The 24,500-nt window shown below is 41.1% G+C and overlaps 3 protein-coding genes across 4 annotated transcripts in view; all 3 read right to left on the bottom strand.

Annotated features, from left to right (window-relative positions):
* The window catches only part of col12a1a (collagen, type XII, alpha 1a), a 55,804-nt gene extending 39,656 nt beyond the window's left edge, over positions 1-16,148 (bottom strand). The window contains exons 1-13 of the mRNA XM_070920358.1: positions 16,026-16,148; positions 14,563-14,668; positions 10,666-10,782; positions 10,402-10,545; positions 9,644-9,697; positions 8,221-8,484; positions 7,831-7,995; positions 7,406-7,579; positions 6,954-7,244; positions 6,210-6,812; positions 5,266-5,544; positions 4,901-5,176; positions 4,525-4,797 (exon numbers count right to left, since the gene is read on the bottom strand). Of these exons, the coding sequence (XP_070776459.1) occupies positions 4,525-4,797; positions 4,901-5,176; positions 5,266-5,544; positions 6,210-6,812; positions 6,954-7,244; positions 7,406-7,579; positions 7,831-7,995; positions 8,221-8,484; positions 9,644-9,697; positions 10,402-10,545; positions 10,666-10,782; positions 14,563-14,632 (2,710 nt within the window). The 5' untranslated portion in view covers positions 14,633-14,668; positions 16,026-16,148. The remainder of the gene's footprint in view (positions 1-4,524; positions 4,798-4,900; positions 5,177-5,265; positions 5,545-6,209; positions 6,813-6,953; positions 7,245-7,405; positions 7,580-7,830; positions 7,996-8,220; positions 8,485-9,643; positions 9,698-10,401; positions 10,546-10,665; positions 10,783-14,562; positions 14,669-16,025) is intronic.
* Positions 16,149-16,991: 843 nt separating this feature from the next.
* On the bottom strand, positions 16,992-19,796 carry cox7a2a (cytochrome c oxidase subunit 7A2a). Its single transcript, XM_070920367.1, has 4 exons — positions 19,696-19,796; positions 18,392-18,481; positions 17,443-17,527; positions 16,992-17,206 (listed from the first exon to the last, which is right to left on the bottom strand). The coding sequence occupies exons 1-4, from the start codon at positions 19,711-19,713 to the stop codon at positions 17,148-17,150; spliced, it is 252 nt and encodes an 83-aa protein (XP_070776468.1). The 5' UTR covers positions 19,714-19,796; the 3' UTR covers positions 16,992-17,147.
* A 218-nt stretch (positions 19,797-20,014) lies between these two features.
* Positions 20,015-24,373, bottom strand: tmem30aa (transmembrane protein 30Aa). 2 transcript variants are annotated; one of them, XM_070920077.1, is made up of 7 exons: positions 23,922-24,373; positions 23,051-23,170; positions 22,394-22,501; positions 22,219-22,306; positions 21,863-22,006; positions 21,563-21,772; positions 20,015-21,181 (listed from the first exon to the last, which is right to left on the bottom strand). In XM_070920077.1, exons 1-7 carry the CDS (start codon positions 24,168-24,170, stop codon positions 20,988-20,990), a joined length of 1,113 nt encoding a protein of 370 aa, XP_070776178.1. In that variant the 5' UTR covers positions 24,171-24,373; the 3' UTR covers positions 20,015-20,987. The 2 variants fall into 2 exon arrangements, with proteins under 2 accessions (XP_070776178.1, XP_070776179.1); XM_070920078.1 differs by lacking the exon at positions 23,051-23,170.
* Positions 24,374-24,500: the final 127 nt, after the last annotated feature.

Genomic DNA, 24,500 nt, shown 5'->3' with positions numbered 1-24,500 from the left:
TCCCTTCATAATCAGAGACTGCTGGAAAAATCTCTGCAAAACTAATCACAAATCACATATCCTCAGCGCCTCTCATGGCAGCACTTTAATTTTCCATCGAAAAAGAGGAAACCTGATCCACAAAAGTGTGTTTGCTACAATTGCAGATGTTGCGCTCTCCCTTTCTCTCATTCACTCACTTTTCCTGAGAGACTATCATGAAAGGAGAAAGGCACATAAATACGGTGGAGGGGATTTTGTGGCAGCATTTCGTGACGAGCAGCCAGCACACGCATGGCTGAGAGGGATGCCCATGTTGAGATGGACTCTCAACACTCAGGTCCGGCTGCCATATAGAGGAGCAGTATCTACCGCAAGAGGATAGGCTGCCACACATAGCCTCCCACACAACTTCTGGGATCCTGATCCCGATTCAAGCCCCTAAGCCCCTACATGCCAGCACCTAATGGCAATATAATCATAGGCAGAGCAGTGCAGCTGGGTGGTCTCTCTCAAACCCCATTCATCAAACCTCACCAAATGAGGTTCAATAAAAAAGCCAATTGCAAAGAATGAGCATCACAAATCTACCACACGTGCAATGCATGATAATTTGGAAATGTTAAGTGACCGTACAGCAGAAAAGGCAGCCACTGTGTCCATCTGTCAGCCTATGAGTCCTTCTCAGTATCCATCTATCAAAGATGAATTGGAAACTGATCTGAGCAGAAATAACAGCAGTAGCCCCGCCTGCCAAGCAGAGCGATCTGCACCTTGAGAGCATAGGCCAGATATGAAGAGTAATGGCCACGACCACAAACTAATGAAGAGTTCCAGATTTTCAAAGACCATGAAAACAGTGTGGGCCACTTATAAATACCCAGATCCCTCCATCAAAATGATTATCCTTGCCAAAAAGCAAAGGATGAACTTGACGGATTTTTCCGGCTGTATGTGAACCAAGGGCGAAAGGATCACGAGATAATGACTTCTGCAGACAGTGGCTCACTTTTCATCAGTACTCACAGACAAGCTAAAGAGAAGGGGCCACTCCAAGAAGCAAAGCACACATACATGAAACACATGGTCTACAGGCCTAGCAAAAACTTCAGTTTGCATGTAATTTATGCACGCACCAATCATATATATCATATCAGTGTATTAATTACCAATTTTTCAGTCTCAAAAAGTATGTTCAGATCTAGCAACATGGTTGTTACAATTATCAAAATAGAAGAATTACAGTGGCATCTACATATATAAATACAGATGAGTATACAAGCATAAACATGTAATTTCATTCTAATAAAAAAATCTGGATTTCCTTGTCTTAGCTTCTTTCTCAACCCCCCCACCCCCAAACTGCATCCTACCCTTCAACTCTACTCTCAAATTAAGACCTTAGACAAGACCAGATCACAAATTGCCATTAAAGCCTCACCCACTTCTCTAGAAAACCACATATGACACAAATGAAGATCATCTTAGGGATTTCCCGCAGGGCTGTGCTGACATAACCTTCACATCTGCACCCAACGATGTCTAAAGCTTGAAAATATAAACAACTGTTCAAAAACAAATTCCAGCAGGCAAGCAAATCGCACACCAAAACACTACAAGCTCATGCTCGTAATATTGCTGTTGGATCTCTCACTCCATTGGGTCACTGTCTGTCTTGATTTACCACCTTGGTATTATACAGTGATTATTTGGATCTCAGTATAAAAAAAAGTTGAGAGACACTGAGTTAAAAGACCCAACTACGCTCTGACTTGCTCAATCTTGCTTTCTCTGTAAACTCCTCCAAAATCATGGACGGAAATTCATCGTTCCTTCAAAGTGCCATCTCAGCACTGGCATCCCACTTCAAACTTCCTTTACTTTATTGCTCTTGGTTCACTGAGACATACATCTGAGCCACTGAGATGAAGCCTTCAGTGTCTATGTGCCAAGATTGCCTGTCTCTGGCCTTTTTACCTCAAAGGACCTTTAGAGTGGTGGGGAGAAACAGTCTGGAAGTACCACTGAAAGAGCCTGGCACTGCCTAAAAGTTCCCAAAGGCATCAGTTTAAGAGGAAATCAAGCCAAGATGCTACAATTGCAATTTCACCTGCTGCTCTCCAAGTTAAAAGATAGCAAAAAAGAATGTAAGTCTCTCTGGCACATGTGAAAACATTTGCTGTGTCATGCAAGTATTTGAGAAATTGGTACAATGGCAGCTTCAGGGGCTAAATATATGGCCGCTAAGTTATGGGCTGAGCTTTTTATCCACCAGGCCAAACTAAAACTGCCTTTTTCTACTCATCCCCACCCTCTCTCTCTGTCCTGTCCTTTGCCTGTCCTTTGCCCCACCCCGGAGGAAGACAAACAGACAGTTCTCCCTGAGACCAGACAGACAGCTCACGCAGCTTTCAAGGTCCTCTTAGGTAACATCTTCCACATGCTGGATAAAACTCCCTCTTCATAAGTAAATAACATTGCCATGTTTGTGTATAATATCCACATTTGGGATGTTCATCTAAGCATTCGCTATGACACCTTCTCTGTCCACCTTCTGAGTCATTTCAGGATGTTATAATTCTGTCCTACTCAAGGCTTCTGTATTGGCTACCATCCACTGTTAGCCACAAGGGATAGCTTTGTGCAAGCTACTCTCTTCCAGTTCTCGCCTACATGGACTTCACAGGGAGGGTCACTCAAAATGAGTGGCACTCAAAACAATGAGATCAGTGTTGAGGCATGCTGACGTCATGACAGCTTAATAGAGCTGGCTAAACAAAGTGCTTTGTCATGGAGCTTTTTCCTGTGGGGGTGTATGGTTGATGACAGCACGTTTGATCTGTGGAAACTAACTCCATAATCAAAATCAAGCCCTTTGGTCAATGTGGGAACAGGGAAAAAAGAGGAGAAAAACCAAACACTGCACTCATCAAAATCCAAACAAACATGCATTATTCCAGTTGTGAATTCAAAGAAAATGTGTTAATTTCCAGAGGACACAGTATGTGCCAGTGTACAGGTCCATGTGGTCTGCAATAAACGTCCCTGTTAAATAGGGACACGCCCGGCACTGAGGACCTCACTACTGCCAGGAGTGTAAGGAGGCGACATGAAGGAACAAGAACTCAACTCTTGTTATTATGATGAATAGAATAGCTTTGATGTGTCTGTGGGCTCAAACTGCTCCTTCAGAGAGGAGTCCATTTCAGGTTGTGCTAACCATGGACACGATTTAAGACAGCTACCGTGCTGTTTTCATCTTGGCACACAAAAAGTTAAACAAGACAAGACAGTAACAGTTTTTTAGTATTGCTGCTCTCTGATCTTTTAGCAGCAAAAATAACTGAAGCTAGCCAAGCCTTCCTATTTCTTCTCTCTGCCCTTTTGCAGGCAGTTTTACCAAAACAACATTAAACAATAATCTTTTATCTCTAAACACGGTAAATCATCCTCATTCATGCACAGCTCAGGCTACTAAAGAGCATTTTATCCAATACAATCCTCACTATAATCTATTGCCCAGCCAGGTAAGCTCTTCTGATTTCACACATACCACATAAGTGGAACCGACTGAAAGCCAAAGATATTCTGTGGGATACAGTACGCCAGAACTTCCCCCCTTCTGTTTCAAACCAGATCTCTTTGACTTCCTTTCCTGTGGTGTGACACAACAACAATCCCTCTTCCCACTCTGTGTGACATCAACACAAAACCTGCCCCCTGGAGTGTCGTGCACTGTCTAAACTGTCATCTATAAACAGGAAAAAGATGCTCAAACACAGATGCCTTCACTTAACCCATAGGTAAAGTGTGATGACCATTGTCAGATCATTGTCAGATGAACTAAACTTGAGATGGTCACCAATCACTTATTCCACATTAAAAAAACAGAATAATATCTGACATCAATGATCAAATAATCTCCGCATGCCTTAAAAACCACTGTAAAGCAATAAATTCTATGTCTCAGACAGGCCAAGATGTAAAGGTATTACCCAGGCAGGCATATGGCTGTCAAAGCCTGTTCCAAGCCATTTCATAAGTTCTCTAGGTTTACAAGCATCCCCCACCCATTTCCATCTTGCTGCCTTCATGGGCGGCAAAGCCACCCTAACTTACAGTCTATGCCAAAAGAATTACATCAAGTGCCACATTCCTGTCTTTTCCCCTCTAACCACAGCCCATATACTCACCCAACCTTGAAAAGTAAAAGCTCAACTTAATTCTGTTGTCATTGCCTGTGAGAAATACCAGATGCTACATTCTTGGAGGTAGACAACTGACCTAATTTCAGTAGTTTTACATGATACAGGATCTTATAAACATAATGAAATATAAACAATAATAAAAAACTACATGCCATTTTTGATGCCATTTCCTTGCTGAAGAAGAAGAAGCTGAACACAATAATTAATTTGTAGTACCCCCCGCTGAGCCCACAGCCACAAAGCATGCTTCACATTTCTGTCACACATTGGCTATAGAAACAATCCTACCATGCTTCGAAGGTTTCAAATTATTTAGCAACGTGACATTCTCTCTTACCTTCTAAGGTGATTCCTGTGCCCAGAAGGGGATCACCCAAACCAGAAGAGTAGCGAGCAGTAACAAACAGCTCATATTCAGTGGCTGGTTGGAGGTTCTTCAGTATAGCCTGGGTAGTATCTCCCTTGACAGATATCTCCTTCCTCTCACCACCCTCAGCAGGTTTGAAGGCAATGCGGTACTGAAGGACATTTCCTGGAGCAGCCTGCCATGCCAGTTTCATTGTGGATATGGTCTCATCAAAGACGCGAAGATCACGAGGAGAGCCACGAACTGAAAGCAAACAACAAAAGATCAGACACTAACTCATATCCATTACGCAGACCCCAAGTTTCACATAGGTGTTCGCCACTTGCTGTTAGTTTTCCTGACTCACCTTCCTTGGTGGTGCCATCTACTTGCATCTCATCTCCTATGCCTGTAGAATACTCAGCGGACACAGACACACGGTAGGTGGTAATGGGGAAAAGCTCCTGGAGTACTATGGTAGTCTCCGATCCAATGGTTTGGGCCTCCAGTATTTCCCCAGTACCACTCAGTGGGACATAGGACAGGCGATACCTGATCACCGAACCTGGAGCAGCTTGCCATGACACCCTGAAAGCGTTTACTGTCTCCTCTGTAACGCGTAGGTTTCGTACAGTCCCTTGCTCTGAAAAGTAGAGAATATTTTAGATTTTGAATATTCTCATTTTGATGACTATTACACCATTAAGTCAGGTCCAAGTAAGTCTCTCTTACCTTCTAGAGTGGTCTCTTCACCAGTCAAAGGGAAACTATCTCCTTTGTCATACTGAGCAAAGACGTTGACCTCGTAGGCGGTGACAGGGAACAGGTGGGGCAGAACGGCTGTGGTGGTATCACCAGGCACTGCCAGGGAAACATAGTCTCCAGTGACATCTTCAGCCTTGCGGAAACGCACCAGGTAAGACATGACACTGGCAGCAGGAGCTGTCCAGGTGGTACGGAAGCTTCTGGAGGTAATCTCGGAGAACTTCAAGTCATTGGGTGGAAGCAGACCTGAAAATAAAAGATTACTTGTTATGAATGTTTTATTAATTTCTCCTCTCTGCCCATGCTTTGACCACCTTCAATTACTGGAAGCAATGAAAAGCAAAGCGTTGCTGTAACCTTGTTCAGCTAACAAAGTTAAAAGAAATTAAGTTGCCAAGCATGGAATGCTACACTCACTAAGTGGTGTGTGTAGCATGCCATGCTTTTTTTTTAAACTACAGGCTTCAGCATCAATAAGCATATTGTGTGGTGTCATGTCATTCTACCACTGGGTGGAACAGCCACAGCTCTGAGCTGGGGTGGCCTTTTGAATCAGAATTATGGTTAAGTTAAAAAAGCACTATTATTCCAGTCATTGTAGTGTTTTCAAACAGTAAGTGATAACAAATGGTGTGATAGAGCTCATTCAACAAGCGCATTTGTGGTTTTGTGGTACTTATGGGCAGACTATGGTCGAGTGAGTTGATTAAAATTTGCCTGTGCCTTGCCTTACAGCAATTTATACAGTGTTATACATCTGAATTTCTTTTTCTTAATTGCATGGACTCTTTGCCATTACACCTACTCCTAAAGGCCGGGCCATGAAGGTACTATCTGATGCCAAGAAGTTATTATATGGCTACACTCCAAGTCATAGTTATTGGGTTTAGATATTCTATCCTCCCACTTACTTCTCTTTTTGATGTTGAGCAGCTCCTGCTCAATCCTCAGACAGATGGACTGAGTCAGCTCCTTTGAGATTCTCTGGAAGGCATCAAAGTCCTCCACCTCAAAGACATGACTGTCTGATGGGGGATTAGCAATGGCCTCCAGCTCTGACCTTACTGCATCCTTCACACCGACGGCAAAGATCTCCACATCAATATTCCTCAGGTTGGTTGCTGCATCCTTAAACGAGTCTGATGACTTTCCGTCTGTGATCAGGACCATGACACGGGGCACATTCTGTCTCGCTCCACGGGCAGGGACAAAGATCTTCTCCCTGACATAAGTCATGGCCTTGCCAGTGTTAGTAGAGCCTCCACGGTAGGGGAAATTGCGCACAGCTTTGACAGCGGCATTAATGTCATGGTGGGTGTTGAGGGCGAACTCAGTGTGTGGATCGCGACTGTACTGGACCAAGCTTAACTGGACCTTGTGGGGTCCAATGTCAAAGGAATTGACCAGAACCTCCAAGAAGGCACGGACTTTGGCGAAGTTTTGTAATCCAATACTGTACGAGCCATCAACCAGTAGGACCACATCAGCCTGCACATCCACTCCCAGAGAGCACTCTTGAAAGGGACAAGACATAATGGGTTAATTAAAGGCCTTGTATGGCTTCCATGATGAAACAAGGTAATGAGGGAACAACTTTATCTAAAGTACGAATAGTCATGGAAAGATGACGTGCTATGCACAACAAATAATCTTACCTGTTGAGACCTTGATGGGCTGGGTCTTCTCCATTGCCATGATGGGTTCACTGGGAATCAGACCTTTGAGGGCATACAGGCTGATCTCATACTCAGTCTCAGGGGAAAGGTCACGGACATTGATGGATGTCTGGGTGGGCCCCATGTAAAGCTCTTGGCGTTTCATTCCAGTTAGCATGGGGATGAGGGTGACCTTGTAGCCTGTGATGTCACCCAGGGAGGAATCCCATGTCACCCTCATTGACTTAGATGCAATTTCTGTGACCTGCAGGTTAGAGGCTGGCTCTACCACTGTGGGAAAAAATGCAGGAAATATATTATTACACAAACTTTCAAATTGTATTCAGCATCAAAATGGTTAACAATGATCCATCCAACATCCTATTAGGACCATTTTGTGTCAAAACCATTGAACCCAATATAATGTATAATTTGAAGATCTTTTGACTTACTTTCTTCTCCGCTGACCAGAGAGCTGAGCTGCTCATCAACTCCGGAGCACACCTCTGTGATGATCTTTTTTTGTACCTCTTGGATCATGTCAAAGTTGGGAACATTGTATACATGTTTGCTGTGAGGTGTGGAGGCAATTTCCCGTAGCTCATCCTCATCTGCTCCTTTGATACCTGAGTGGGAAAATAGGAAGCACAACAACAATAACTCAAATGTTCTTTACTCAGTGGCTGCATTACAGATGTGGTTAAGTGTTGACGGTTTTTAGAATACTGCGTATGTTTCAAAAAACAATAGTACTTGACTTTTACCGAGTCAAATATGGATATTCCAATCAATGGAAAATCAAATGGTTTCCAAGGAAAGGCAGACTTTCACATGGGAGAGAGCACTATTCAACAAAACACTGAATAATAAACCATACCTAGGACAAATATTTCCACTCCAATGTTCCTAAGCCTTTTAGCATACTCCTCCACTGGGTCCTGAGATTTTCCGTCAGTGATGATCATGGCTACCTTAGGAAAAGCTTTCCTGGATCCAGCTGCCTCCGTAAAGATGTTTTGCAGCAGGTAATCGATGGCATCACCTTGAAACATAAATGTACGTGTATTCTTAAATATGTGATGCATTCTTACATTCTCACATATCGTAACATTAAACAACTTCAAGGTAATAGATTTGCTGGGCTTTCCACATTATAATGTTCTAACACTAACAACCATGCAAACCCATATTGGCTCAATTACAGCAGAGTACAAATCGACAAATGAACTCCTTTCAATCTCTGTACCTCCTTCAGTGATAAACTTACCTGTCATGGTATTTCCCCCTTTGTATGGCAGGGAGTTGATGGCTTGGAGCAGGTCTCCTCTTCTGGTGTAACGGGTGAGGGGGAACTCTGTGCGGGTGTCTGTACTGTATTGAACCACAGCCACCCGGGTCTTGTCCTCGCCAATGTCGAAGGCCCCTGCCAGGGAGCCGATGAAACTACGGATGTGCTTAAAGTTTTCTCTGCCAACACTCCATGAACCGTCCACCAGAAAAACCAAATCTGCAATTGCACTGACCGAACACTCTAGGGAAAGAGAGTGGAGAAATAAGAGTCAGTCAGGAAAAGAGCCATTAAAAAGTATGTAGCAGGTTTTGATTGATCCAGATTACAAAACGTTTTACTACCGGTTAATGATTGGTGTACAAACCACATGAACCACATCAGAAATGTGCCAATATAGGTATGGCAGCAATATTTTTACACTGGCCCATTTCTTCTCCTGTCTGTCTAAATAATATAAAATCCTTGACAGTTAGCTGGATGGCTCCTAGACATGCATTCTGACATCAAAGGAAATATCAGCCAGTGCCAAACAGTGGGCTGGTATAGTCATTCCAGCAGACAGAGGCAAAAATGTGGCTCATAGACTAAACATTTAGCAGGTTCCACCAGCAATGCTCACTTTTATACTTTCAAATCCTACGAGGCTTGAAATCATAGACGAAATTCTCTGGAACATTTAAAATGACTCTATTGAAATAATTGGCAGGGCTTATGTGGATGGACTTTAATCCTCATTCCCCTAGGTCTCATTGACTCTAAATTCTGTTCCTCACATCTCATAAGCCTCGTCCTTAAAAGGACATCTTTTTCCTCAAAATTCCCTGACCTAACGTTGAAAATGATGGCATCGAAGTAGGGGTTTAGTCAAACTATTTGGGTGGTTGTGAAATAATTTCTTGGTGCTTAACCATGAATAAGCGTTTAGGAGAATCTAGAAGTGTGTGTATAGTTTCCAGAAGAATCAACAAGTGGGGGGAAAAAGTGAGTGTGTCCTCCTGTAAATCCACACAGATTGGTCTAAGGGACAGCATTTGCCTCTAGGTGGCACAATGAATACGTCATTGCTTGACAACCCCCTCCTGCTCACCTCCACTCCATGACGCATAATAGAACCCATGTCTCCTAGCTTAAAGCCTTCCTTTCCTTTTTTCTTAATGTGCTGACTGGTTTCAATTAATGGAACCAATGTGTGCTCTCCCAGTCACTGTCGGATCCCTGTCTGCTTACCCGGTGACAACCCCAACAGAAGGTAAAATGTAAGCCTGATCAAATTATTCCATGGGAGAAAAAATATTATGACAGTCACGAAGGGGAAAAATTATATTTAAAAAAACTGGAAAGCCGCGCAGAGGGCAGGCCCTGTTCAGATGTTGGTTGACACTACAGTAAACATACTCACTGATTGCATCTGACTGTGGCCTCCTGACTCGTCCGCTGGTGTTACTGGACTGAACTGAAACACAGGAAGCACTTGGTGAGTTAGCACCACATATTGCCACCCCTGCTTCACTGTGTGCTTTTTCACAGCGGAAAAAGGCAAGACATTCAACACATCATAAAAGCTGGTTGACAGAATCAAAACCACATGCACACAAACACATATCTTTATGCTGCATTAGCTATAAACAGTGAGCAATTCAAGAGTCAGTAAACAGATGTGATTTCTCCCTACTTTCCTGCGTCTCATGTTGCCAGATGAAAACGCAACATGGAAAAAGTGATATTCTTATTAAAGGGGAATATCACTTTCGAGCATATTAGTAGCAGTCAAATATTATCCCTGTGTTGTAGGAGGAGATGGTCTGCCACAATTTATTCTTGATGTCACACCAATGAACATCAGCAGGTATAATCAACGAGAAGACAATGAAAAAGTTTACTGGCAGTCATAAAAACGTTTACTGGCAGTATTTCAGGATACATTTCAGGATAGTACCTTTTGTGGTAACACATTAGCATTAGTGTAACATTATTGTAATGCTAGTGCTAATGAAATGTATCTAAACGTAAATGCAACTACACTTGTGTCTAAAAAATCTGACCTTGTACTTGTGTCTTTTGCAAAAATAATTGTGCACTTCCATTTTTCAATGGACGATTTTAAGGCAGAAGTTTTCCAAACAATCTAAATGAACCCACTGCAAAATATGTACTTACTTGTCAGTTGTCCGAAGATGGGAATGCTCTCCTCTGACCCATAATAGGAGTTTATGGACACTGAGTAGTCCAAGTCAGGGGTCAGGTCAGTGATTGAGGTCGTAGTGGCATATGCATCGAGGGTAAAGTATCTGGCTGGTTCATCTAGGAGAGGGAAGTTAACAGTAAATCAACTGCTGGGGTGCATTGTGTGTATAAAGTGTATGTATATACACTGGTGGGGTCAGATCAGCAACATACTGTAAGTGCTGACTCCATACTGACCTGCATCTGACACAACTTGTATTCTGAAGCCCTCTATTCTTGACGAGGGTCTTGTCCATGACATGTCCACCGTGTTTTCATTTAGAATTTTAAATTTCAAGTCTGAGGGCGGTTCCACTGCAAATAAGAGGGGAAACACTGTTAAATCACAACAAACAGAAACATATGTATGGATATGGTTATATTTATGATCAAAGTAAGGCATTTTCAATCAAGCATTCACATTGATCCCAACGACAAACACTTCATGACTGAAGTGGACTTGTTCGTTGTTGGGGACAGACACATAGCACTGACGTCCATTTGTGAGGGTGACAGGTGAGGAACACGTGACAACATTGAAAAAGTGTGAGAAGCCATTTTGGAGTAAAATGGCATTTGCTTGAGTTGCTCAACCAAGATGGCCAGCAACTCAAGCACTGGCATACACAACATGTGCACGACTTCGTGCAAACTCTACCAAAGTGCAAACATTGAGTGAACCATCCAACACATGCTGAGTGCAGTCATTACAACGCATGCCCGACCACATACTAAACTGCTTTTATGAAGTTGATCTCAGCATTACAAAAATACAACAGTGACTTCATTCTCAAGTTACTGATTATACAATGGAATCAAGGTTGCCATGTAGTTGTTGAAGTAACTCTTGACAAAATTGAACACCATATGTTATATATACATTGTATATAAACATATTTCAAACACGAAAAGTAGTTTGTGGTTTATTTGGTTAAAACTCTTTACACAAGTGAGTGGCACACATCCATTGCAAACCTTTTAAAAAGAATACACAATTCGTCACCGGAGACCCTTGTGTACTTTTTCATTTGCAGCATAATGCATAAGAAGGTGACAGAACAAAATTACTCTAGACCCTTAAAAAGTTCAGATGGACTATAATAGAGAAGGTGTGTACATTAAAATAAATACAGGAAAACATATACAGTGTGACAAGACCACGCGCCTTTACACTTGACTTGATCACAGCGTCATGCATCATGTACATGAAAAAGTTGTTTGGTTCAACAACTTTGATTGACTGGACGGTAGTTTCCATGTACAGTTGGGACCACACAGACAGAGATGACAAACATATTTTAAAATGATATTCTTTCTTACGGCTTCTAGGCTACCAGTCAATGGAAAAGGGTGAATGTTAATTAGCAGAACTGTGTTAACATAACATTAGTGTCATTTACATGCATACATGTTATATCACAGTAAAGTTGAATCTAAAAGTGCTGAATTCCCTTTTTGTTAATCAAGTTACCCACTGTCATTTAAAAAGTGTCATACAGTTAGTTTTAAATTTGTGTCCTCATTTCTTCATAAATTAATTACTTAACGAAACTAAATTCCTGTTATGTTGTTCATGCGACTCGGCTCAAAAAGTTATGTTATTATATAGTAAATTAGTGTTTGATGACAAACATTCTTCATAGTGACACAATGAACAGCTGAAAGACCGTAGAGAAGACACGATGAATGACATTTTGTGAGAAAATTCAAGATGTTAATGAAGTTAGCATGATGTCAATTGCACTGACTTGTAGTGCTAGGATAAGCCTTAAAGTATGCACAGTGGTAGTATACCATGATGGGCATGATGGGCATGATGTAAGGTAAGTGAGCATGCGTTAGACTTTAAGGCATCAGCTAAGAGCTTTGCCATGTGTGCATGCTAGCTGTTAAGTAAGAACAAGAGTGCCATGGGAGGCAAGAATATCATTGTAAAATACACGTTGAGGACGAAGCCATAGCTTGGGACACACTGAATGCACAGGCAGATGACAAACAGGAGCCCATCAAATGATTAAAAACTGGGATTGGAGGATCACCAACCTGGCATATCAACTCAAGGAGCCCCGATGGACTGCATTCCCCCTGATTTCTCCACGAGTACTCATCTTCAACACCAAATGGTAAGGGGTATGGAAGTGTGTGTGGTTGTGTGTGTGAGAGGGGTAGAAAAGCGATGGATGGTGGATTGAAAAATTCAGATAAAAAAGTTTTAGGTGGGTCTTCACTTCCATGTGCAACGCACCTGACACTCCCGCGTTTCTTCGTGGCAAAATGCTGTGAGCGTGTCATTTCAATTTGTTACAATCCCTTTCACCATATGTCCTGCTGGTTTTAATATATACTTGAGGAACAAAAGGTGGTTTTGTCAAAATAACTATCTCTGGTATGCTATTTGGACCTTGTGGCTGCTCTTGTTATGCGGATGTCTGTCCCATCAGCTCCTAATAAAGGACACCTCTGGCCAGAGTCTGGCTACTGTTCTGTTAGTAACCTCAGTCTCCAGCCAGCCAGCCAGCCAGCTATCCTGGCCTGAGCTACTGCCAGGAGGAGAGACCAAAAAGAGGAGGAAAGAACACCGACTCTCCCAAAGAGGCAGGACAGATGCCAAAGTAATTCCACAACATGTGCTGACATTAAACATTACTGCATATTAACTTTCCATATGTATTGCAACTCAGCATTTTTGCGAATGCCCGCAAAGAAGCCGAGAAAGGCTCTTTGTCTTTGTGCTGTCTGAGGATTAATTTGCTATTCTCGTATTTCATCTTTCCATTCCGTTAGTGGAGATATGTGAGAGTAGACGTTAGACTCCTCTCACCCCGCCAGAGAGCTTTCAAAGGGAAAAAATCAGAGGGTTTCCATACCATATTTCCATATTTGCCATTATTTTGGACTGAAATGTTTCATACGAAACTACTTTGGGTCATTTTCTGTCAAAACTACTGACAGATTGTTAACAATCAATGACATTTTAGCTCTTGTGACATTTGCGGGAAAAAGTATTTAATAGCTACTAAACAGTAATGTATAAGCACAAAACCAGAGTTGGAAAGTAACAAAGTTATTCAAGTATGGCAGTTAAGTACAGTTTTTACCAACAAAATTACAATACTGCCCCAATAATGCAACACTGTGAAAAGTACTATTCTTCTGAATGGACACGTTCACTTTTGTGACATACAGTAAATGTATCACACCACTTTTTACACATTTTTAATGTTGAATGCAGGATAAACTTTAATGTATTTTAAATGATTGTACTCTACTTCCACTGTTGTACTATTACTGCTGTGGCACAAGTAATTTAATGACTTAAAACACTGTATTTACTGCTGCAACCACTCTAAAACCATTGCAGAGAGATTTACAAGACAGGTTTACAAGATCCTGCTACAACCTCTGCATAATCATAATAACTCGAAAATATGTGATCTAGCATTTCAGTGCCTAATGACTTGGAAGTCTTCCAAATTTTGCTTTGGAAAAAGTGCAGAGGTTTGCCATCATAAATCTGAAACAGCAACAGCCCTGCTAAAACATTTATGGGGAAACATTTAGCCATGAAACGACTTTTGTTCTACTCTGTGTCCTGCTGTTTAATGCATTTAATTAGAAATTGGAAATGAAATAAACTTTAGTGTGCTTTGTTTCTTATACTAGCCAAATCTGAATGAGAAAATTGCTCCTGAAGTATTGGTTTATACCATCTAAATTAGAGCGTAAATACAAGTAAATGGGATCTGGATTTGGATTTTACATCAGAGGCTGTAATGAGTCCTGACAGATAAATAGGGGGGGGAAAATAAGCTACAAATGAGGGATAAAAGGAAGACAATCATCAAGGAATCAGTCAGTAGTCCAAAAGTCACATAGTCAAATAGTATACACATGAAATAAGAATAACTTTATTCAGTTTATCAATACAAAGAGTTCAGTGTCAATGTGATGACTCTCTGGCATTTAAGTAAAAGACTAATCCCTGTAACATAGACAACCTGCGGAGATATACAGGTGAAAGAAGAGAAGCAGGAGATAAAGAGACAGAGAGGGATAGTGTATGTAAGTGGACTGAGGCCAGGTGGTTTCATTTACCTTGAGCATCTATGGAGGATAACAGGGCTGCAACGAAGGCAGCAGTGGCCAGAGACAGCCCTATCTTCATGTTTGGCCCTTAAGGGTCAGCAGCACATCAACCAGTCTGAGGACAAAGAGAGAAAATGTGTTGAAGCTGCAGATCTATGACACAGCTCTCTTTGTCAGTGCGGTGTAATAGGCACCACATGCAGGGGATATCAGACGGAGTATGAGCTGAAGAATGGCAAATAATGCATGTGAGCAACATGCCCGGTGGACCCAAATGCTCTCCTGAATAATTTTTGTATTAAATATGGAATCAATATTGATAGCTCTTATTATTTAATTATTGCTTTCCATTATGACCAAAAACTGCAGGATCCTTCTGGACTCCCTTACACAACAAGCGGCACACCTCGCTGCCTCCAGCTGACGCCCATACCCTGAGGTGGGTACTTAGTACTGACTGACATACTGAAGGTATTTAGTAATGAGGGACTGAAAAAAACATTTTAACACATGCTCATCTGTGTGATCATCATACGCATAGTCTTGAAAATCCATTGCCCTCTAGCTGTCTTGATGATTTTGGTGGCCCGCTATGCAGCTCATGTCTTACCTATGGTGCTCACTCACTTTAGCCATACAGGGATGGGGTACGGGTGGTCCCCAAATACTCAGTCTGTGATATTATTGGTTACTTAATGGTATTTTTTAATATTAATATTAAGGGCCATCTTGATTGCAGTCCCTTTTGTACAAATCACATATTTTTGTATCTCAAATCTAAAAACTGCCTCCCTAACTCCTCTCCTTGCTTTGACTGGATCTATTTCTTTAGATTCAATAACAGAAATCAACGAGGGACTACGGCTTTTAACTAGATTGTCATTATCCAATATTAGTTCATCTGAAATCGAATTATCTCATGCAATGTGGTTACTCTTTTTTAAAGGATAAGTAGAGCACAGAGTAGTCTGAACTCAGCTTCTGTAATCTTTAGCGCGGGCTGTGCGCCCCTCCTGGTGCACAGGCACGAAAACTGCAGCCGCGGGGGCCGAAATGACTCGCTTGGCCCTTCGGACACAACAGGGACCCATTTAATTAAAATGAGAAACTCACACATAAAGCACACGAGCTCTGCCTGCCTTGCTACTGAAACACTGTGTGCACAGATCTTAGCTTTACTCTCAGACTCCAAACCAATGCTTTGTCTTTGCATTTTCATTCGATTAAGTTCAATAACGTGATTGAGGGTCTAATCTTGAAAAAGTAACTTATTAAAAAAAAAAAAAAAATACTTTGTTAGACAGTTTTCAAGTTATTTAACTTGTCTTAATGGTGCTCATCTTTTTAAAGTATATAGCGGTAGGTCTACAAAGGTGCGTTTAAATGACGACATTTAGATCAATATAACTTATTTCTAGTCTTAAAAATACCAAAATAACTCATTTACAATAGATAAAAGTCGGTCCACTCACCTATTCAACCCCCCAAAAAGTGACCAAATGTGAGAGCAGCCTGCTTGAAGCCTCCCCCTCTGGAAAGTAGCTGCGGCTGGACCTCTCTCTCCTCTCTCTGGCTACTGGAAGCTCCGCCAGCAGATGTCCAAGAAGGAAAAGCCTCTTTCCAAGTGGGAAGAATCTTTCTACCATCGGCTACTTAATAGGGGGGGCAGTCCCCAGCTCTCAGTTTACCATCAGATGGGCTTCTTACGAAACCTCCGCCTGTCAGTTGATGTATGTCCCCCACTAAGAGCGATCCACTGTTTGGAAATTACATTTCTCCCTGCATTCCTTTGGTCTGGTGGTTTAATGAGTTTCCAGTGCCAATGCGACATTACAGCAGGGGCACAGTTGGCCAGACAACAGAGAGAGGGGAAGTGTTTTATATGCGCAACAGGCAGCCTTATCCGATTTATTTACTCAATGTCAACTGAAATAAAAGTAGGATTTTTCACTTTGTAAACAGTTATCATGACGTGACCATTTCTCACAATGCCTTCAAGATGCTTAAAGAAAGAAAAATAAGTGTAATGATATCAGCCCGTTCATTTTAAAAGTCTTATATAGTCTTTGTATAATGTGGGAATCGATGGAAAATGACTGTCGGGAAAGGCAAAGTATTTCAGAGTCAACCCTGTCACTCACCACCACAGTGAGAGCGCCTCTGACTGTTGGTTGTTGGTGCCCTCTAGTGCTCAAACTAAAGACCTACATCAGACACACGGTTGGATTGGTGAGAGAAATCAAATCTAGTCTGAATAAAATACTCCAGTAACAAACAGACTGCAGTCAGAAGATCAAATTATGGGTGAAGAATAAGAAAGGGGTCTTGATCTATTTCCTAAAACATATAAACTCACTTTGAATCTATGAAGCAACGTTTAACATCTACAGCGGTGATCAAGTTTTTAAAAGTGACACAATTGAATGAGATGCATTTTCTTTTTATTATTATTTGCAGCTCATGACTTGTACAATCAATAAATATTGGTTTCAAACACACTGATAGCATTGATAGGACAAATAATTTCCCAGATTACAAATTACAAATCTATGATTGATTCATCAGATGAGGAGGTCCAATTGGTCGATCCTGTTTCACTGTGGCTTCTTGGGCATTGCAGCACTAAACAGCTCATACACAACATACCCACTCCCTGTAAAGAGACCAGACAAGAATTACAGATGTGACAGAGAAACAACACAAGCTAATTATCCTTACTTCAAACAGCTCTTGATGATGCATCAAATTACAGTTATTTTACTTTCAAAGTCAGTTTCAGTAATAACATTGGGGTCAAGTCATTGGTATGAAATGTGTTTTATCCAAAAGACAGACTGAGACATCTGGGGTGAGGCTGACTCATCAAATCTTAGACAAATGCTGACATACCAAACACAGTGAGAGCCATTGTGGCTCTGTAGAGCAGAGCGTCCTTTGACCCGCCCTTCAGATGGATTGGCATACCGTTGTCCTCCTGTTCAGGGAGTGAAGAATCAAGGCTTATAGTTATATAACAAGATAGCACTACTTTCTGTTCAGTTTCTGTTTCCATGGTATTCAAATTTTTGTAGAGCTCATCTCTGGTTAACCATAGCAGTAATGTGGTGGCGTGCAGTATACTATGCTATGAAGCAGTGCTTGCTCTGGGATTTAAAAGCAAGGGTAGGCCATTTGTCAGCTATGGCTACAGTCATTTCTGGCACTATGCAAGGATCAGCCAAGCCTGCCACATTGGAACGTTGATTTTGCAATGGCTTTTTAATTAGCAGCTTGCAAGCATAATTAGTATAACTCCAGCCCCAGCTACAGTCGAAGGTCATTTAAAATTGTAGGGGGGGGGGGGGTCCACTGATACTTATCTGTCAGGCTACAGAGAGGATAAAATTAGATTCTGTCTCCAGAACCTGGGAATAAAGTGGAAACTTTAACATTATCATTATCAGTACAAAAGAGCTCATTCTCTGTCTCACTTTAAACATTGCCAAGTGAAAACAAAGTCAAACAGGCACATCATTACTAGGTACCTACACACTTCACCAAATTGGTCAGGTGTAGGTTACATTAACATTGTGATTTCACCTCACACTGCTGAGAACTGTCTCATACCAACAATCTTTCACAAATCAGCCATACTGTGTAAGTGAATACATATTTACAAATGTTTAACTTCACATCTATGATATAACCTTTGCTCAGATATGTCACTCCAAGTGTCAGAAAGAAAGTTCTTCAAAAGACTAGACAGCATCTGAAACACTGTTACAAAGACCAATAAGGATATTGATGGGATTGTACGTTTCCAGATGTTAATCCTTGTCCTCAAAGAGATTAACCCTACCTGAAACAGCCTTTGCTTGTCCTTCACAGTGTTGTCAACCTGTCTGCGGGCACTGCTGCTGATGGTCCGCCTTGAAAGCTGCCGAAGTCCCTGGTGGTACAAACACTTAAGTGAAGATTTTATAGTTTACTTGGTTATAATTCAAGCATGACAAACAGCAGATAATGATGTAAACAACTAATAAGCACTCCAACAGTGTGAGAATGTTTAAATGACACAAAATACTCCAACACAGAAAGTTAGCAAAGCTTCTATGACAGTTCAGCAAGCTGGCCTCAACTAGTGACGGGGGAAATTGCAATTCATGTAGCACTGAACCACTTTGAAGCAAATGCGCTAAAAATAGTTGTTTCAAAGTGTTTGTGTGTAGTAACAATAGTGGTAGTAAAATGGTGACATCTGCTGGCCAACCCTCTGTATTGCATGTGTATAAAAGGATTAAATGCAAGACTCAAAGTCAAAACAGAGGTCACCTCACAGTTGTCATCTTTGATTATGTTGTTCAATATACGTGGCACACACAGATATGGTCAATGCATATATATCCAGAGTTATTAGATGATAGTTAATGGCTTGGCAATAAGTTCTAAGTTGTCTGTAATAGCAATAAACGTGGGTGGATCTATGGTAATCCCGATGAAAATTTCCTTACATAGTTATATTAAATCCTACATATATTTATTTTCACCTGAAACCTCAACCTCACCTTGCCACCCACCCTGTCTCCTCAACATATACACGTTCAAAGGAGGGTTCCTGAGAGTTTTACGCGGTGTGGCTGATTGACAAGCAGGTCCCTGATACGTGTGTGTCACAACGGTCAAGGGGCTTTTTGTTGAGTTGAAGCGAGGCAATCGATACACATTATAAATGTCAATATATTGTCGAGTATTCGGCTTCGTGCGTAACATCACGGTCACAAACTTCAACCTGACTTTAATGCTCGACTTGTTGCTTAACCTGCCAGCTAGCTGGGTCCTGCCCAACAGGGCAACTGTGTTAAAGTTATAACGTTAAACGGCATAACAACATAATATAACGTGAATAATAAATGTATTTCTTAAATTAAATAACTTCATTTCATGGTATCATTTGTCATCAACTTCTAGCTGGGTAGCTAGGTACGTTAAGTAAGTTTGAGAAGTTTAACGTTAGCTAGGGACCGTTACTCGTAACGCTAATCAGAAACTAAGCTAGCAAACGTTTACATGAATTAGTTGCATCATAATGTCCCACTAATAACACCTTCATGACAAAACTGGAACGTTTTATGGTAAACACAAAAGATTAAACGTCTCTCTTACCATAAATTGTCTGTACATTTTGGCCAACTTCTGTGTTATGTTAAGCTAGGAGGTAAAGGCAGAGCACAAGGACGGACACTGACAGTCTGACTTCCCACAATCCTTTGGTGGTCTTGTCACATCCGGTCGCGTGAGATTGTTATTATTAGTGTCTTTAAGTAATTTTCATAATCACATAAGAATATTAATTATTATTATTATTATTATAATACATTTTAAAAAAGGAGAGAAAAAGTGGCAGTTACAGCTGTTAGTGATCTGTAATAACACCACAAATGACACCAATACATTCAGCAAGTTTTTTTTAATTGGACCCTACAAACCTTATAAAAATCCATAAATTTCCTATTTAAACAAATTAACTAATTGTTAATAAATCAGGATCGGATTTTTCTAACAGAAAATGAAGTGAAACAAGGGGGAAAACTAACAAACGTGACACTTTTAAAGTGCATATCATTTGGTCAACATTGAAGAACGCAAGATAACTTAACACTCAGGCCAAACTGTAAAAACAAGATGTTTGTGCTCTAATCAGTCCGAGATGCTTCCCAGAGTCTTAGAATTATGAAACCTGGATATAGTGGTACAGGTTAATGTTTCCATCATTAATAAGCCTTAGATTATAATTTTAAAAAGATTCCTTTGACTAGCTCGGTCTATTTATACAACCAGTCACAGCGGAGGGTAGATGACCACACTTTTGGTACTACTTGTCATGAGTATTCTGACTCTCCGAGGATAAAATACTTCTTATTAAACATCAATGCTTACCATAATAAACGGCACTCAAGCAATGATTATCCCATCCTATATTCAAGGTAATCTCAAAAACCACAAGAGGTATGTCAATGAAATATAATGGTACATTCATCAGCAGGACATATTACAGTACATAGTATGGACAAATACTTGCATTAAAAATACATACATCCTTCAATAATTAAGCCATTCGCAAAGCACTGCTAAAATAAAACACATATACTTTGATAATGTATAGATAAATAGAAGATAAAAACTTTCTTTTGAAGACAGGACATGACATTCTCAGCAGCTGACATGACGCTGTATGCACAGAGACACACACTCTAACATCCTTCTTTTGCATTAGTTGACATACACATAAACACAGCTTTTGATGAAACACTTCAGACACTGCGGTCCTTACACAAAGACACAACAGACAATTACAGAGACCAGTGTATTCACGCTAAAATCAACAAGCAGTCCAGAACGGGCCCTTTAGGGTCACTCATGCATGCAGAGACGGGAAAGTGCGATACGCGAAAGGATTAATTTGGAATATCTGCACTGTTGTTGCGGGTGTCATATTTATGGTGGATGATGAGCAGAACCACACCCAGGAAGAAGCAGATGGAGCCCACGGTGATGTAGGCAATGCCAAGGAAGGGGTTCTTCCCTCCCATCCAGGAGATGGTGCTCAGGATCATCCGCTTGCGACCATCAAAGCTGAGCACAGGGTAGTCTGGTTTCATGCGGTTAAAGAAAAAGGATTGGAGCTTCTGGATTGAGAGAAAACTACATTTGACAACAGGATTCATAAATAGTCTACACATTTACTATAAATCTTCCAATATGCATGGTGGTTGTTCAGATATTTACTTTACGTTGTTAGGTGTTTTGTTGTTCACAAAGTTTCGATTTGTCACACTCTGTAGACAAGATTTGTGAATTTACAGTAAATCTATGATTTAAGATGAGCTAAGATTAGTGTGTTTCTACATAATAATCTTACTCTGTGAAGCTTTATATAAGGAAAGAAATCATACCAAGCCAACCCTCCAGCCTAAGGCTTGCTCTAGTTCTGATTGTGCAGTAGAGTTTCCGGCAGTAATTCAAAGGATACTGTAAGTGACGTCCAAGATGTATTTGCCACTAGGTAAAGTGGGGGTCGTGCTAGACTTCTTCTGGATGATGCGATAGAGCTTGCGAAAGGTGGGCAACGCGGCCGTGCGCATCCACACAATGAAGTCCTCGTTGATAAACCCGTTGTTCTCAGGATCTGATGGGTCCAACTCGTACACTGGCTTTCTCCAGTTCACCGGCTTATTGGTGCCTGAGAAAGAACAAGACAAAACCAAGCTAGTCACCGCAACTTTAGTGTTTATGAACCTAAAAGATCCTGTGCAACGTTTGCTAAAATCACCTTGGAAAGCTACAGTAAGGTTGTTGTTTCCACCAGGGTTCCTGAACTTCACATGCTTGTCGGTCCACCACGCAATGCCCTTCTTTACCAGAGGAATTGCATTTCTGGTGCCATTGGAGTCAATATGATACAGCTCCAGAGTGTCTGAAAGAAACATTACATTCAATATAGTTGCATTAAGGAAGTGCAGCAAATGAGCTGAACTTCCACAAACTGATGTCAGAGTTTTGTTACATACAGAGCTTTCAGTAGGAGTTTCAATGGTCAGATATAACTCTTGTTGAACCCATAAGTAGCAATAATCCTTACACTGCTGAGGAGAAAAATATTTAAGTTGTTTACCATGTCTCACTTACCATTGAAAAGGCTGTTAGCTATGGCCCCACATGGAGCAATGGGCAGTCCTTCACTTGTACGGTATGGTTCGCATTCCTTGCTGGGGCTCTGTAAAAAGCGGCCAGCGTTAAACTGATACAAGAAGCATTCATTGAAATCTCTGCATGTAGTAATAGTACATTTCCAAGATCATACCGTCAAAGCAGACCGGTCACCATTCAGTTGGCTGTCATCCCTGGACTTTACATAGCGTCTATGGTTCTGATAGAAGTTGGATAGGCCGTAGTACATGAAGACATTGCTCTGCAGGGGAAGAGATCTCGCATTATAGACAGAGTGTATCAGTAAAGGCTAGGAAGTACTTCCGTAAGGTGACACAGCTCTATCTGTACATAGCTCACTTCACGTGTATTAAATATAGTTTTCTTTATGTTCTTAAATGAGATAGATGTCATTCCCCCCCCCCCCCCCCCCGTTTGATTTTAGTTGCTCCTAAAATGTATGCTAAATTATAACCCAAATCTAAGCTGTACTTAGTGACACTGGGTTGTCTTCGGAATCCAGAAACTGTTGAGATGAAAATGCAACTGGCTGAGAGCTTTTTATAAAGGAATCAATAAAAGCTTTCTGAAAGTTGCTGGTCTGCATATTTTAAGTCTGGAATAATCAATGATAATGACGGCTCCAAACAAACCTTGAGTGTGCCTTTCTTTGGACTTAGAATAGATCTTAATGGACATTTAGTGTCAGGAGGGGCGTTTTTTTTTTTTCTTTTATTGCACTTCAAGCAACACTATCAATTGCGAAGCATATATTATTCATCGGGTCCACATACTGTAATCTGCTGCTCACCTCAAATGGCTGCTCCAACGTGAAGGGCACAGAGCAGAAACATGTAGTTGTGCTGTTCCAGCTGAAGTTCTTGGCACAGCTGTAGCATGGATTCGAAATGTCGACACCAGTGTAATCGATCTGAAAATGGGAAATGAAAAAAGAAAAAACAGCAAAATTGAATATATTAAGTACACCCAGTTAAAATAAATGCACACTGTTTCATACTGATCCATATCCATATACACTAGCCAGTTCATTCAGTATAATAAAACTAATCTGCAATAAATTGATTCAACTTAAAAGGTCATTTTGGAAGCTGTAGTTGTCTTTTTTCATAGTTTTTCTAATATTTTGATACAAGTGGGATGTTAAACTAAAAGGGGTTTCTAATGTTTCATAATACCCCAATTGTGATGTATGTATTTCTAACATTTTGATATAAATGTGTGGACACAACAATAGAAACACTTCTCATTACACTGCAATACAATTCAACAGGACCTAACTGTAGCCTCCACAAAGTTCAATTAACACCTTTTTAAAAGATTATTGTAACCTTTCATCACAGTGGACAGTAGACTGCATTAGTTTTAGCTCGTTAGTTGCTAGCTACTTAGTAAACTGACAGATGAGTGTATATGGTAATTTCAACATGCAAACAGTATTCAGCAATATGGCGAGCTAGTGAGGTGTCACTTTCTATTTGTGTTCTTGTTTGTCGTAACACAACAGGTTTACAGGTCAACCGGTTTTACAGTTATGTTACATGGCTTGCTGTCGCCTCTTGGTTAACTTAACGTACTAGTAGCCGTGGGTGAGTAGAAAAACCTAGACGAAGCTAGTCAGTAGTGGCTACAAAGTTAGCTAGGCAGACGTTACAGTACGTTACCTCGAACTCTTTGATGTTGTTTGATGAGACAAACAGTCCGATGCCGATGGGGATGAAGATGAGACCGATGACGAAGAAAGCAGGCAGCACGGTGCCTGCTGTCAGGATGGGTTGCCAGGCTGGTAGTCTCTGCTGCTTAAACGCTGTGTTGTCCGGCTTTTTACTTTTCGCAGCCCCTGCGCCTCCGTGGCTCGAAGCACCCGAGTGGTGTCCGTCCTCTTCCTTAGCGTTGTAGCTTGACGCCATCATGGCTGCAATCCGCTTCGAGCTAAAATAATCTACTGTAGTTGACAGCCGACAGTTCCTAGTTAATCCCAAACGGTAAACGACAGACAAAACGTTAAGGCAGAGGGGGGAACTGTCTAAGGAGTGAAATTTGCCCTCTATCTAATCCAAATATCTACTCATTGTAGTATTGACTCTATCTGTCTTGTTAATCTCATACAAGAGGAAGAAACCGGAAGCTTGTGGGCCAATAGGATGATGAAACGTAACAGTTACATCATCACAGCAAGTAAAGACGCCCTTTTCTCACATCGTCTGTTGTGCACAAACATCTGATGCAAAAATGTGTGTTAA

The sequence above is a fragment of the Enoplosus armatus genome, chromosome 15 (assembly GCF_043641665.1).
Source record: "Enoplosus armatus isolate fEnoArm2 chromosome 15, fEnoArm2.hap1, whole genome shotgun sequence".
Lineage (NCBI taxonomy): Eukaryota > Metazoa > Chordata > Actinopteri > Centrarchiformes > Enoplosidae > Enoplosus > Enoplosus armatus.
The sequence above is the reverse complement of the archived record's forward strand: the minus strand, read 5'-3'. Positions and strand labels throughout refer to the sequence as shown.